This window comes from Zalophus californianus, chromosome 13 (genome assembly GCF_009762305.2).
Source record: "Zalophus californianus isolate mZalCal1 chromosome 13, mZalCal1.pri.v2, whole genome shotgun sequence".
Classification (NCBI taxonomy): Eukaryota; Metazoa; Chordata; class Mammalia; order Carnivora; family Otariidae; genus Zalophus; species Zalophus californianus.
This window is the reverse complement of record NC_045607.1, coordinates 37358051-37371647: the sequence shown is the minus strand read 5'-3', so window position 1 is coordinate 37371647 and position 13597 is coordinate 37358051. Positions and strand designations below refer to the sequence as shown.

The 13597-nt window shown below is 46.4% G+C and overlaps 2 protein-coding genes across 4 annotated transcripts in view; one reads left to right on the top strand and one right to left on the bottom strand.

Annotated features, from left to right (window-relative positions):
• Nucleotides 1-1893, bottom strand: part of KIF24 (kinesin family member 24) — an 80897-nt gene extending 79004 nt beyond the window's left edge. The window contains exon 1 of one of the 2 annotated variants that reach the window (XM_027614925.2): nt 1793-1893. The gene's annotated coding sequence lies outside the window, so the exon portion shown is untranslated. Of the gene's footprint in view, nt 1-1690; nt 1759-1792 lie in introns of those variants that run through there. The other variant, XM_027614926.2, reaches the window with a different exon arrangement.
• A 154-nt stretch (nt 1894-2047) lies between these two features.
• NUDT2 (nudix hydrolase 2) lies at nt 2048-13223 on the top strand. 2 transcript variants are annotated; one of them, XM_027614294.1, is made up of 3 exons: nt 2048-2183; nt 10568-10708; nt 12633-13223. In XM_027614294.1, the coding sequence occupies exons 2-3, from the start codon at nt 10582-10584 to the stop codon at nt 12947-12949; spliced, it is 444 nt and encodes a 147-aa protein (XP_027470095.1). In that variant the 5' UTR covers nt 2048-2183; nt 10568-10581; the 3' UTR covers nt 12950-13223. The 2 variants fall into 2 exon arrangements, with proteins under 2 accessions (XP_027470095.1, XP_027470096.1); XM_027614295.1 differs by lacking the exon at nt 2048-2183 and adding an exon at nt 7427-7443.
• The last annotated feature ends 374 nt before the right edge of the window (nt 13224-13597 follow it).

Below are 13597 nucleotides of genomic sequence, written 5' to 3'. Positions count from 1 at the left end.
GCCAGGTAAAGAAGATGGAATACATATACAATGGAATATTATGGAGCCATAAAAAAAATGCAATCTTGCCATTTTGCAACAAAATGGATGGATCTAGAGGATAAAATGCTAAGTGAAGTAAGTCAGAGAAAGACAAATACTGTATCACTTCACTCCATGTGGAATTTAAGAAACAAAACAAATGATTTAAGAAAAAAAGAGACAAACCAAAAAACAGACTCTTAACTACAGAGAATACACTGATGGTTACCAGAGGGGAGGTGGGTGGAGGGAATGGGTGAACAGGTGAAGGGGGTTAAGAGTACACTTATGATCACTGAGTAATGTAGAGAATTATTGAATCAGTGTATTGTACACCTGCAACTAGTAACACTGTATGTTAACTATACTGGAATTTAAAAAAATAACCAATTGCTTGACTAAGTTGATAGTAGAGTCACAGGAATTCTAATATAATTCAACACTTTGATTTTCCAGTTGAAAAAAGTGAGGTCTAAAAGGGCTAAATGACTTGCAAAGTCAGCCACAGTGAGTAGAGACAGAGCCAAAGCCAAACCCTGAATCTCCAGTCTGGTTTCCATTACATGTCACAGATCTGCCGTTTAGCTATATGGTTGTGGTCAAACTTTTATAAGAGGATAATAATAACATAGCTGCTATACCTGACTTTTTCAATCCTCTTATTAATCATCATTGAGCTATGAATTTCACAGGAGAATCATCAACAATCCAGATTGGCAATATATAGTCTTATGAGTTGACAAAACAACAGTCTTGGTAATGCAATTGACAGCTGATGAATGGACAACTACCAGAGCAACTGTTATATGCACCTGAAGCAGAGTGACTACAAGGAGAATACAAAGGAGAAAATGCTTTAAAACCGTTTTCCACAGCACTCTTAAAATGTGGCAACAGCTGTGGGTCACTAAGAAACTGAGATTCTCCTGGCGTTCAGCAACAACAGAATGTTTTTAAGCAAAGACTCCTTAAGGAGTTTAATAAAAGCATTGGGAGAATAAGATTAAAAGCCACAATAGCAGAAGAGTTCTAGCAAGCACTCCAAAAAAATTTTTCCTTTCACCAACAGTGGAAAGGCCAACCGTGGACTTTCAGGTCCTACCGAATATGAGATTAGGGTACCCTCCCTCTACTCCCATAAAAAACAACAACAACAAAACCCTTTGAACGGGAGGGAAAACAGGGCAGTGCATAGAGGGGAACCCAATCCATTTGTGGTGAATTAAACTCAACTCAACAAATATTTCCTGAAAACTCTACTGTGTGTAAGACACTGGGAATAAAAGATGGTCGCTCTGCCTCAAAAAACCTCCAAATTATGTGGGAGGAACGAGGAGAATGAGGCTCACGGAAGTACACAAATAACCCAAGGCCGGATAGAAGTGCTCTAAGGTTCCACTCAGGGCCATAGGTTCAAAGGCAAGAAAATTTCGAGACTCAGAAAGGCTTCATGGGAGAAGTAGCGCTCGAGATAATCACTGAAGAAAAAGCAGAGATAAGGGGATGAAGGGTAGGAGAGTATGTGAGCGTTCGAACAACCAGGAAAGGCCAAATCCCGGTTTCCTTACAACCGCCGCCTCCTCTCGCGCTCTATAGGCGTCCAGCGTGCCCTCTCCCGCGGGGCAGAGGCCTACCCTTCTCCTCCCCGATTCTCCCCACCATTTCTCACCTCAGTAGCTTCCAAGTTCCCCCTCGGTCAACCCTGTCTGAGGACAGAAGACAATGCCGACAGGAGAGAGCCCCAAAGTTGGCGGGCGTGCTGTCAACTCACCAGTTTTTGAGGCGTCGGCCAGGCCGCATCCCCATGGTAACGCCACCAAGCGCGGGTTCGAACGCCCGCGCCGGCGCCCGGGCGCCGACAGCCCCGCCTCATCCACCAATGGGCGCCGGGGGAGCTCGTTGTCGTTGGAGGCCTTCTTCTCGAGAAGACCAATCAGGGAAACAGTGGGCGTAACTCTCAAGCTGCGTCTTTCAACCAATCATACCGCATGAGTGAAGATCTCGCGACGTTCTAAGTGAAAGTAGGGCATCTTTGAGGCGGGTGGAGGGGCCTTCTACCCTATCCTATTGGTCGCTCTAAGCGCAACCGAACCTTCCGGATTGGTCGTCGTACTCCCCCACCACCTTCTGTTCAAGGCCTGCCTTTGCCGCCCTGGGCTTGGGTGAGTAGTCTTAGGGGGTTCTGGGTGAAGTTCTCCACGGAGAAACTGATCGTTGGAGGGATGGGAATCTGCAGTTGAATAATCTTCCGTCGCTGCACCGTCAAGGGTGGACATACCAGACTCTCAGTGAGGCGTGGGCAGGCCAGGCCCCGGCCGCTCTCAGGACCTCAGTTTTCCTCTATCCTCAGGGAGAGGGGAGGGTTCTATGGCTCTGAGCATTGCTGGCCCGCTTGCCGGTGGTGATGGGGTGGGACTTCGGAATTCTGAGTTCCGGGTTTAGGGACCGGCGGCAGGAGTGCCCTTGGCCTCAGTTTCACTTTGTTGTTACCCTTTATACCCTGTCTGCTTTCCAGAAGAGATTTTGTATGTTCTAATGGCTTCATCTACTGAATAGATAATATCTTGGCAATTAGCAGTAGTAAAAAAAGAAAATCACACCAGAGTCCCACCATCTAAACCAGAACTTCCTTTTCCTTTGTTCTGGCCTGGTTTTGGGCCCTATGTATTTGTTACTGTATCTCTGAAAAAAAAAGAAAGAAAGAAAATAAACAGTGCAATCAAATAGCCAAATGTAAAACTCTAATACAGAGTCGAGGTTAAGAGCAATGATGTTGGGAGTCAGGCAGACCTGCTTTCCTTTTTCCTCTTCTGAAAAATTGCGGTGAAGACTCAAGAGGGTTGTTGTGAAGATTAAGTGAAATAATGAAAGTAAAGCACTTGGCACAATGCCTGGCAAGCAGTAACCCCTCAAAAAATGGTACCTATTACCTTCATAATAGAAACAAACAAATATACTAGCTAACAAGGCCAGTAGACTTACTGCAAGTACCCAATTTAGCTCAAAACTTGTCAGAGAAATAATTAAGGAAACCATTTTTCGCAAAAGAGTGAAATTTCTTCCTAGTACTTATTGAAAGGAATTTATGTTGTGGTACTTTATGCATAAGGAATATAAATGGTGTGGTGAACAGTGTGTTCACCAGCAGTTTTGCTGGAATTATGAAAAGCCATTTCTTGATTCAGCTGTCAGAAGAAGCTAAGAGCTTGCCATTGAAACATAACACAGAAGCTTCCTGATGACCTTTTATGATAACAGGGGTGAAAGTGACTCATATATATTCAGTACTTCTTTATGTCAGATCCTATATATGTGTTTTTTAAACTCTACAGCAATCATATAAAGTAGAAGTTACCCTCATTTTACAGATGAGGCTTAGAGAAGTATTTTGCTTAAAGTAATACAACTGTTGAATTAGGGAGCTGGGTCTTTTTCACTGCAAAGCTAGCCATGGTTTTCCATGTTGTTTCTGTCTGAAGGAGGATAAAATGCTTTGAATACCAGAATACCAGATGCACAGGCAGACGTACCCAAGTAGAGGGAAGTGGCTTGCAGAGGTATCTATGGTGGGAGCAAAATCTTTCTCTAGTAGGAAATTTTCATCTTTGGAAATGAAGAGTTGGAATGAGATGATCACTGAGCACAATTCCATCTGTTCATTTACCTTGTGGGTAGTCAACAGCACTTCAGATTCATCTTTTCCCAAACAAATCATTAGCTTACTTTCTACTTCCTACTCCACCAACTTCTCTAGTCACCAAAACCAAACAACCTCTCCCTCCCTCTCTCTCTCTCTTCTCCCCTTTCCCCCACCCCTCTTCCTTGGACAATGAAACATTAAATACTGTTGGTTTTCTTTTTGAGATATCTCTCAAATTCATCCCTTCCTCTCCTTTCTCGGGGTCTCTGCCTTAATTTAACTCTATATCATTTGTCATCTGGACTGTTGTTGGCAAAAAGCTTGTGACTGGTTGATCTTCCTGCCTCCAATCTTCCAATCCATTCTCTACCTTCCTTGCTGCCAGAATTCGTTTTTGTAAAATGTCAATCTGACCATATTGGCAGCCCTGCCTAAAACCAGTCAAAGGCTCCTCCTCATTGCCTACAAACTGTTTATTAGTGGAATGTCATTTTGTGCTTGAGGGTCTTTACCCACACTCCTCCCTTTGCCTGGAATGCCCCTTGCCTCCACCTTTATTCTGCCTGGTGAATTCCTAGCTGTCCTTCAGAATCCTTATGGGGTGTCCCTTTGACCTAAAGATAATCACTCTCTCTTCGTTGCTTCCTTTCCATCTTATACATACCCCTATGGTGCACAGAATAAACTGGGAACTTGTCTAAGTACCTTTCACTTTCATGAGGCTGTGGACACTTAGAAAGCTGCGGATTTATAATATTCAGCTTCATATCCACTCTTCAATCCTGTCACACTGCTTGTCAAATGGGACACACTCAACAGATGTTAGATGAGTAAGTAAATCCCTTCAGGCTCTAATATTAGAATTCCCCATGTTTGCTTTCTAGAATTGTACAGCAGATGGCACTAATAGGCCACTTAACAGATCCTCTTTACTAGGAATGATTTTTGTTCCAACCTTGTCTGACTTTGGCCTCATCCTAGAAGCCAATATTCATGCCATTACAGGTGAAATCTCCTGTTTCTGCCCTCAGCCAAATAGCAAAGATAGCAAGATGACTCAGCAGGTTGGTTTCTATGAGAAAAGAGAGTGGCAGATGTCCAGGAAAAGGTGCAATTGAGGGAACATTTTCTTGGTCTCAATTTATTCACAGTAGTTGGAAGCTTTTTCCTTTTCTTTCCTTTTCCTTTTTCTCTTTTTGTTGTTGTTTTTACAAGAAAGAGCTTTATTCACAGATGGGCACCTCATTTCTGTTCAATCCTTTGAAAGGGAAGAGGGGAGTTGGAGAATCAGAAAAGACCATTATGATGGGGGAAGAAAGGGAAAACTGAGCAGTCGGAGTTGCTTGTGGGCAGGCAGAGTTGGCCTTCCTCCTTACAGTGGAGTGGCCTGGGCAACTTTCCTGGATACCAGCACCCTAAGTTAGTTGTTTGTGTGCTTGTCCAAGGCTAGCATTAAAGGTATTCCCAACACTTGGTTGTTGGGAACCCCCAGGCTACCTGATGAAGTTTTGAACATGTGATTTTAGGTTCCTGCTTCTCAGAGAAAAAGCAGAGGACGCATAGAAACTCTTATCAGATAGGCCAAGTTTCGGGGCCTCAGGCTACACTTTACCTCCCCAGGGTCAACTCTGGGCGCCAGGACCTTCATCTACACACCCTCCCTCCTCCACCCCAACTAAAACCTGTCCTGTGGAAAGGATTCCAGCCAGGTACCTTAAAAATCCTCCATGCGAATATAGATCAAAGACTGGGAATTTGGGAACTGGAAATAATTGTATAAATTATTTGCATGTGTCCTCTCTCAGGACCATCTGTGCTCTAAGCTCTGCTCTTTCACATTAAGCAGAGCTGTGGAAGGGGGTAAAAATACACACTTCGGAGTTAGGCTTACTTGGATTCAAATCTTGCCATTCACAGACCAGCTATGCTCTTGGGCTAGTATTTTAACCTTTTTGAATCTTAGTTTCCTTATCTAAAACTGGAGACAATCCTGCTTATGATGAAGATTTGTCTTGAACATTAAAAAATACACATGTAAAGAACCTTGCACAGTGTAGCTGGCACAGTGTCAAGGCTTAATTGATAACATAGTGGCATGGAAGAGTTTCTGCTAAAGGGATTTTAGATTATAAGGAACACGCTGAGAGGATTTGGGGAGCTCTTTCTGTATCTAAAGGTATATTTGTGAGGGCTTTTGGGGGTTGAGCTATGCTTGCAATTGCACACTGATTAATTTGATGAAAACATTGGAACACAACACATCAGTACAGCCATTTATCTGTGAATTATTTTTTGGCACCTAGGTCCTGAACCTCCTAAGCTGTAAGGGAAATGTATATATAGAGAAAGGCAAGAGCACTTTTCCTTAGCTTCTGGAACCTTCTGATGACATTGAGGAGTTTTTTGTTCAGGTTTTTTTTAACCACCTAAGGCACTTTGCCACTTTTCTGAAGTGTGAATTGCCTGCTGTCAGCCTAGAGTTCTCATCTCTGCAATCCTGGCTGCAAGCACATTTGCATATTGGATGCTGTGTTCTTTAACCCCCTGATGTTTGAATCCACTTGGAGTCGTGTGTGTGTGTGTGTGTGTGTGTGTGTGTGTGTGTGTGTGTGTGTGTGTGTGTGTGCGCGCGCGCGTGTGTGTGTGTTTCTCTATAAGCTGGCCTCTTTGATGTTTGAATCCACTTGGAGTCGTGTGTGTGTGTGTGTGTGTGTGTGTGTGCGCGCGTGTGTGTGTGTTTCTCTATAAGCTGGCCTCTTTCAAACCCCAGGACAGTTTTACTCCATGGTCTCCAGAAAAACAGAAAACCTACAACAATAGCTCCATTGACTTTTATGTAAATGGCACTCTTCAGGAAAACACTGGGCTATTTCCCAAAATCCCAGAACATACCCTGAGCATTTGTTTGAGTGGGATGTGGGGAGAGTGTTCTGTTGAGTCAATGAACATCTGTTGAGAGCTGCTGTGCTGGGTTCCAAGGAGACAGAGTGCACAATCTGGATCTTCCCTGCCAAAGGTACAGCCTGAGACTTACCAGACTAGGTATTGTGCTTGTGGTGGCTTTGTACTGTGTCTACTTGGCTAAGCTGGAACTGTGTTTCCCAGGATTCCCTTCCTATATGGTTCCAAGTTAGGGTCGACCTCAAGAAAATTGTGTGCACGATTTGGGAAGCTGAAGTGAAGTAGCAGCCAGCACACTGTAAAAGAGAGCAGGATACCAAGCATGTGGCAGTGCATACCTTTGAATGCTGATCTGCTGGTTCACCTTATTGGTGCCGGCTAAAGCACCCAGGCCTGCAGCTCCCCAACTCCTGCTGAATCTCCTCCTTCAGATACTCTGGGTGCTGGGCCAGATGAACATTTAGCTCTATGGCAAAGGGCTCCAGCTCCTCGAAGTTACCCACGTTAATGAGCTTGGAGATGGTGAAAGGAAGTCACAGGTTTCAGTTTGTCCTCAGGAGTTCTACTTGTCCTCATAGGATCTGGTTTGTCTTCACAAGTTCCAGTTTTCCTTGCTCTCCTCCACTTCGCATCCAGCTTCCCTTCCCAACTGTTGGCCTGGCTGACCTATAGAGACTTCAGCCTCAACACCAGATGCAGAGGTGACAGAGTTGCATGGATTTCTCCATCGACTTCCATAATTGCACAAGATCTAATCCCTACACTAAATCCTTAATTTTCTCAGAGTGTTCTTCTCCGATCAAACCCTACAGAAGTTTATTCAAGCCATGTTGAAGGCCCAGAAGATGAGATGATTGGAAGCCAGAGGCTTCGCAGAAGAGGTGACACTGAGCTGTTTCTGAAAGCATGAGTAGGAAGTAATGTGTATGGGAAAGGAGAGAAATTCTAGAGAACAGCTGGCTCAAGCCAAGCAACTGAAAAGGGTAGATTGGAGTTTTGCCTTTCTAGAACAACTGTCCTCTCCATGGGTCCATAGCATAGGGAGAAAGTGGACATCTGATCCTCTGTTCACCAGTTCTGTGGTGACAGGGTGCTTCTTTCTGGTTTCCAGAATGGGGAAAGTTCTTGGCATAAATAGGAAGACCAGGGAAATAGAATATAATGTTTTAAAAAGCCTGCTACTGGGGCATCTGGGTGGCTCAGTCGTCTAAGCATTTGCCTTCCGCTCAGGTCATGATCTTGGGATCCTGGGATGGAGCCGCATATGCAGCTCCTGCTCAATGGGGAGTCTTCTTCTCCCTCTGCCCCTCCCCTCCCCGCTCATGCTCTCTCTCTCTCAAATAAATAAATAAGAAATAAGATCTAAAAAAAAAAAAAAGGAAAGAAACATTTAGAAAGATCAGTGTTGGGTGCATTTGGTTTTTTGGTAAACTATCTGTTGGCAGTCCTGAAGAATGAGATTCATTTTGGGTCTGATTTTTGTGCCTTTGACAGATGCAGGCTCATCTTTTTTTTTTTTTTTTTTTAACATTCTATTTATTTAATATTTTAATTTATTTATTTGACAGAGAGAGACACAGCAAAAGAAGGAACACAAGCAGGGGGAGTGGGAGAGGGAGAAGCAGGCTTCCTGCCGAGCAGGGAGCCCAATGCGGGGCTCGATCCCAGGACCCTGGGATCATGACCTGAGCCAAAGGCAGACACTTAACGACTGAGCCACCCAGGCGCCCCTAACATTTTATTTATTTGAGTGAGAAGGAGCGAGCGTGCACAAGTGGGGGGAGGGTCAGAGAGAGAGGGAGAAGCAGACTCCCTGCTGAGCAGGGAGCCCGATGGCAGGGTTCCATCCTAGGACCCAGGACCATGACCTGAGCCGACTGAGCCGCCCAGGTGTCCCCAGGCTCATCTTGATGGGTAGCAGCATGGGGGCCATAGAGAACATTACCTCCAGCTCCAGCCATCCTCTCTGCATCAGCTCTGCTATCTGTGCACCAGAGCCTTCTTTGGCCCTGGAATCTTGCAGATGAGGCCCTACTGACTTAGGTCTTTTCCTGCCTGGGCCACTGTCCTAGGCCTTTGCTGCATTTGAGACACCTGATTTTCTTTCAGTTCTGCCATCCTACCTCAGGGCCTTTGCCCATGCTGTCCCCTCCGCCTGGAACATACTTTCTCCCTCCTTCCCATTGCCAACTTACCTTTTACTCATCCTTACTTCTCTGCTCAAACATCTCTTTTTCCAGGAAGTCTTCCTTGATCCCTCAGACAAGGTCAGGTTACCTATCACACATTTTTCCTTTGTAGCACATACCTTATCGGCAATTATTTTTTAAATTGCTTAATTATTTGATTAAATTCTGCCTCTTCCAGGGCATCTGGGTGGTGCAGCTGGTTAAGTGTCCGACTCTTGGTTTGGGCTTAGGTCATGATCTCAGGGTTGTGGGATCAAGCCCCAGGACAGGCTCTGAGCTCAGCATGGAATCTGCTTGAGATTCTTTCTCTCCTTCCTCCCCCCCAACCAAATCTTTAAAAAAAAATCTGCCTCTCCCATTAAAATATAAACTGCATGAGAGCAAAGGCCTAGCACAGTACTTATTACATAGTCAGTACTCAATAAATATTTGTTGACCAAAGCAATGACACATTTTCTTTAGTGAGGCCTTACATAAGAGATCTTCCATATTTTTTGTTACCTTGATGACACGGCCCCCTTCAGATGATGAATTGTTTTTTCACTGCTGCAGATATTTCTACTCTTCTCCCTTTCTGTCTTTTGTTGTTGTGGACATTCTTTTCTGAAATAGAAAAGTAACTGAGGGGCACCGGGTGGCTCAATCGGTTAAGCGTCTGCCTTCGGCTCAGGTCATGATCTCAGGGTCCTGGGATTGAGCCCTGCGTCGGGCTCCCTGCTCACAGGGAGTTTGCTTCTCCTTCTCCTCCCTGCTTGTGCTCTCTCTCAAAAAAAAAAAAAATCTTAAAAGAAAATAAAAGTAACTGAAATGGAAAGGACTAAAAAATTTTAGTCTTTACGGAATTGGTGATTATAAAATTAATAAATGTTCTCTGTGAACTTCCAAACAATGCAGAAATATAGGGACTAGAAAATGAAAGTCTCGCCATAATCTCATCCTCCAGAAAACACTATTAATGATGTGTATCCTTCCAGACATTTTCCTATGCATATTGAAACCAACCGAGTGCTCATTACATGCCAGGCACTGTTCTAAAGCCCTTTACAAAAGTTAAGTCATGTGATCTCACAGCAACCCTTTGAGGTAGAACTGTTACTATCCTGTTTCACAGCAGAGGAAACTGAGGCTTAGGAGCTAAGCACACAGTGAATAAGTGGCAAAGTCAGAACTTGACCCCAGGCTACAGAGTCATACTCTTGACCCACTATGCCAGTGTGCTTCTCATTGGGTGGGAAAGAGACTTTCTACTGTGTGTGCCTTTTTGTACTTTGGATTTTGCACCATGTGAATGTATAACATTCTAAAACATGGATAAAAGACTGAAAATATCAATAACAAAAATGTTTTTAGGACACCAAGCTACCTTTCCTAAGTGACCCCTCAGGCCATCAGAAACCCCATCGTTGGAGTCTCTGCCCCGCAGACTCAGGCTGGAGGCTGAGGGAAATGGGACCATGGGTTTGATGATGATATTCCTCATCTCTCCCATTCCCAGCATCTCTCCAGGTTCAGGGGGTTTGCCTCTGAGGACCTCCAGTCTCTTAACACACTCACACCAGCCCTGTGTCTTAGCAGGGAGACCTTGGAGGAGTTGGGATAGAGCTGCACAGACAGGGTAGGGGCCAGGGTCCTACCATCATTCACAAATCAGTCTCTGATTCCTCATTTCCCCCCACTGGTCCTTGGAATGCTGCCTTTTTCTGTAGTTGGTGAGGTCACTATTAGCTGATCTGTGCTACTCCCCAGCACCAGATGCTGCCCCCAGGATGGATCCTCCTGTTTTGTGTAACTTCCCAATGTCTCCCATCTTCTTAAGTCCTCAAATAGACCATGGCCCTGAGAGCATGTGGCTTGATCATCTTCCGAAGATGCCTCATTCCCACGGTGGACAAACCTGCAATTGAGTTTCTACTGCTGCAGGCATCAGACGGCATTCATCACTGGACTCCTCCCAAAGGTGCAAGGCAGAGGGGCTGGCTCTTGAGAAAGTGCCAAGCGTTGCTTAGAAAGCTACCCTATCAGGCACCCCATAAAGCTTACGTCCCATTGACTGTGCAGCAGGACGGGGTGGGGTGGGCAGGAGCCCTTGATCCTTCCTGACATACATGGTCTGCATGCCAGGCCGGAGCTGGAAATAGAACTCTGTGGTTGAATCCCAGGGCAGAAGGGGGTCTGTCTGTGTGTGTGTGTGTGTGTGTCAGTCATTCACTGGAGCACCAGCCTCTGTGGTAAATGGAGAAAAGGCACTGAGCTGGGAATTGGGGACCTTGGGGTCTAGTCATTACTGGGTTACAGGTCAGGAGCCCTGTGTGAGCAGCCCCCAGACAGAATGGAGCAGAGACTTTAAAGGGGAGTGCCGTGGGAGAGGGGTGAGCAAGGATCCAGGGTTGGAGGAAAATAAGGAAAGCGGAACAGGAAGTAAACTTTGCACATTTGCATTTCACTAAGGAGAAATAAGGTGAAAGAAAGGGACAGAAGTGTCACAAATACTATGAATAGGAATGTTCACACTTGTCTCCTGATTGCCAAAGTCATTGCATAGTACCTCTCACTGAAAGATTTCAAAGGACCTCTCCAAATTTTGTCCTGCTTGGGCCTGGGGAGAGGTTATCCTGTTAACGCTGGTGGGTAGATGGAGCGTAGATGCCGTTGGGAAGGGCATGTTCAGAGATGCCCCACACTTCTGAGTGCGGATGGGGCATGAGGATCAGCGCACCTCTCTCACCACCAGCACCCCTCTTTCCCCACCCCCCCATGCAGTACCTACCTGGCTTTGTGTACACGGCTACATGAGGTGCTGTACAGAGAAAATTCTCCAGAAGCCATGAGCTAGGTTGGGTTTTTAAGTCCTGACTCTGTGGGAGCTGTGCCGCAACCTCTCTGACTCCGGGCACTGCTGTGGAGAACCCCTGGGAAGGTGGAGAGCTAGCATATAGCCCTGTGTCGGAACCAAGAAGGGAACAGCTAACAATTCCTACTCCCCAGGAGCTCCTGAACCAGGAGGCCCCCAGCAACTCGCTGGAGCCATGTGCTGACAGGGGCTGCCAGACCCCTCCCTGTCCTTCTGGGCCCCTCCAGGCAGGCTGAGAATTTGCAGGGAAGGCCTGGAGGCAAAACTGAGGCCTGCTCCCAGTCTGCAGAGCTTCAGGCTCTCCTACAACAGTTTCTTGGCAGCTGTCTCCTTGGGTTTGGGTCTTGCCAACAAATTTTCTTAGAACGGGCTCTCAGCTTGTCCTTAGTCTAAGTTCCCATCAGGAATTTCCCTGTGAAACTGGAATCTGGCCTTGCTCAGTTAGAAAGATGAAAACAATGTGGAAAAGCCTTGATAGCTACTTGGAAACAGCTGCTGGGGCTGCAGTGCAGGGCTTTGGAGCCTGTTGGCCCTGGGACTTCAGGGACCAACTAAGACAGTGTTAAGTCCTCACTGTAGATTGTAGGCAAAGCGCTCCCTCCTCAGCTGCTCCTGTCTGCCAAGAAGGGACTGCCCCTCCTTCAGAAGATCGATTTAAGGTCTTCAAGGGAAAGGGTTCCCTGAGAACATGGGATGAGGAGGGCTCCAAAGGATAAGAAAGCAGAGGTCTGAGGGAGGCCATCTCTCTCACCACTGAAGAGCCGTCTTCTAGACCAGACTTGCCAAACACATGGTCTGTTTAACTCTCTGCAGAGAAGATGGGGTCGGGAGGAGGAATTGCCCAGACGCTCCCGGCTCTGCTCCCCATTCCTAGGCATAGTTAGGATATTGCCAATCTCTAGGCCCCCTTGAGCCTAGCAACATCTAGAAAAGCCACCAAAGACCCCCATCTTTAAATCATCAGACCTGAAAATTCCACCTTTGCTGAAGATGCTCTCTTGCTCCCTTTCCTTTTTTTTTCCCTAACCAGGCCATGTGGAACCAGGAGAAAATGACTTGGAAACGGCCTTGCGGGAGACTCAGGAGGAAGCCGGCATAGCAGCTGGCCAGCTGACCATCATTGAGGGATTCAGAATGGAGCTCAATTATGTGGCCAGGAAGAAGCCTAAAACAGTCATCTACTGGCTGGCCGAGGTGAAGGACTACAACGTGGAGATCCGCCTCTCCCAAGAGCACCAGGCCTACCGCTGGCTGGGGCTGGACGAGGCCTGCCAGTTGGCTCAGTTCAAGGAGATGCAGGCCGCGCTCCAAGAAGGACACCAGTTTCTCTGCTCCTCAGCGTCCTGAGCTGACCAGAGCAGAGTCATTTACCTTGGTGGGATCCTTGAGGGCCTTCTGAGATGAACAGTGTCAGCCTCGGGGAAGGTTGTGTGGGTCTTTGGCTCATCGTAGCAAAGAGCAGATCGGTTAGTAAAATCAGCTGAGGACTCTCAGAGAGCAAACAAACGTCTCAGCTGGGTGAAAAGGAAGGCAAAGGAGGAGTTAAGAAAAAAGTCTAGGTGCAGTAAGTGCGTCCTTGTATTTTATAAATAAACTTCAGGCAGCTTATCTGTCCATCTAACCTGTTGTCTTTATTTCTTGGGGACTCTTGCCCTCGGTGGGGAGAAAGCTAAAGTGAAATGGAGCTCTGACCTTAGCCAGAGGGAATCTTGTGTCCACGCATTATGCCCCAGAGAAGCTGAGGGAGGAGTCGGAGAGAAGAGAGCAGACACTGCCAGGGTGGTTCTCCTGCCTCAGGAACTGCAAACACTCTGACCCCAGCCCGCCAGTGTACCTGAGACTGTGACCTGTAGGCGGACAGGATATACAAGCCAGTGGGGCCAGAGCGCAGGAATTGGGTGTGTTCTACTCACTGATGCACCCTCTCCCTGGCACCAGGCACATATGTCGTGGGTTCTCAGTTGATACTTCCTAAAATGGAGACCCAAGGAATTT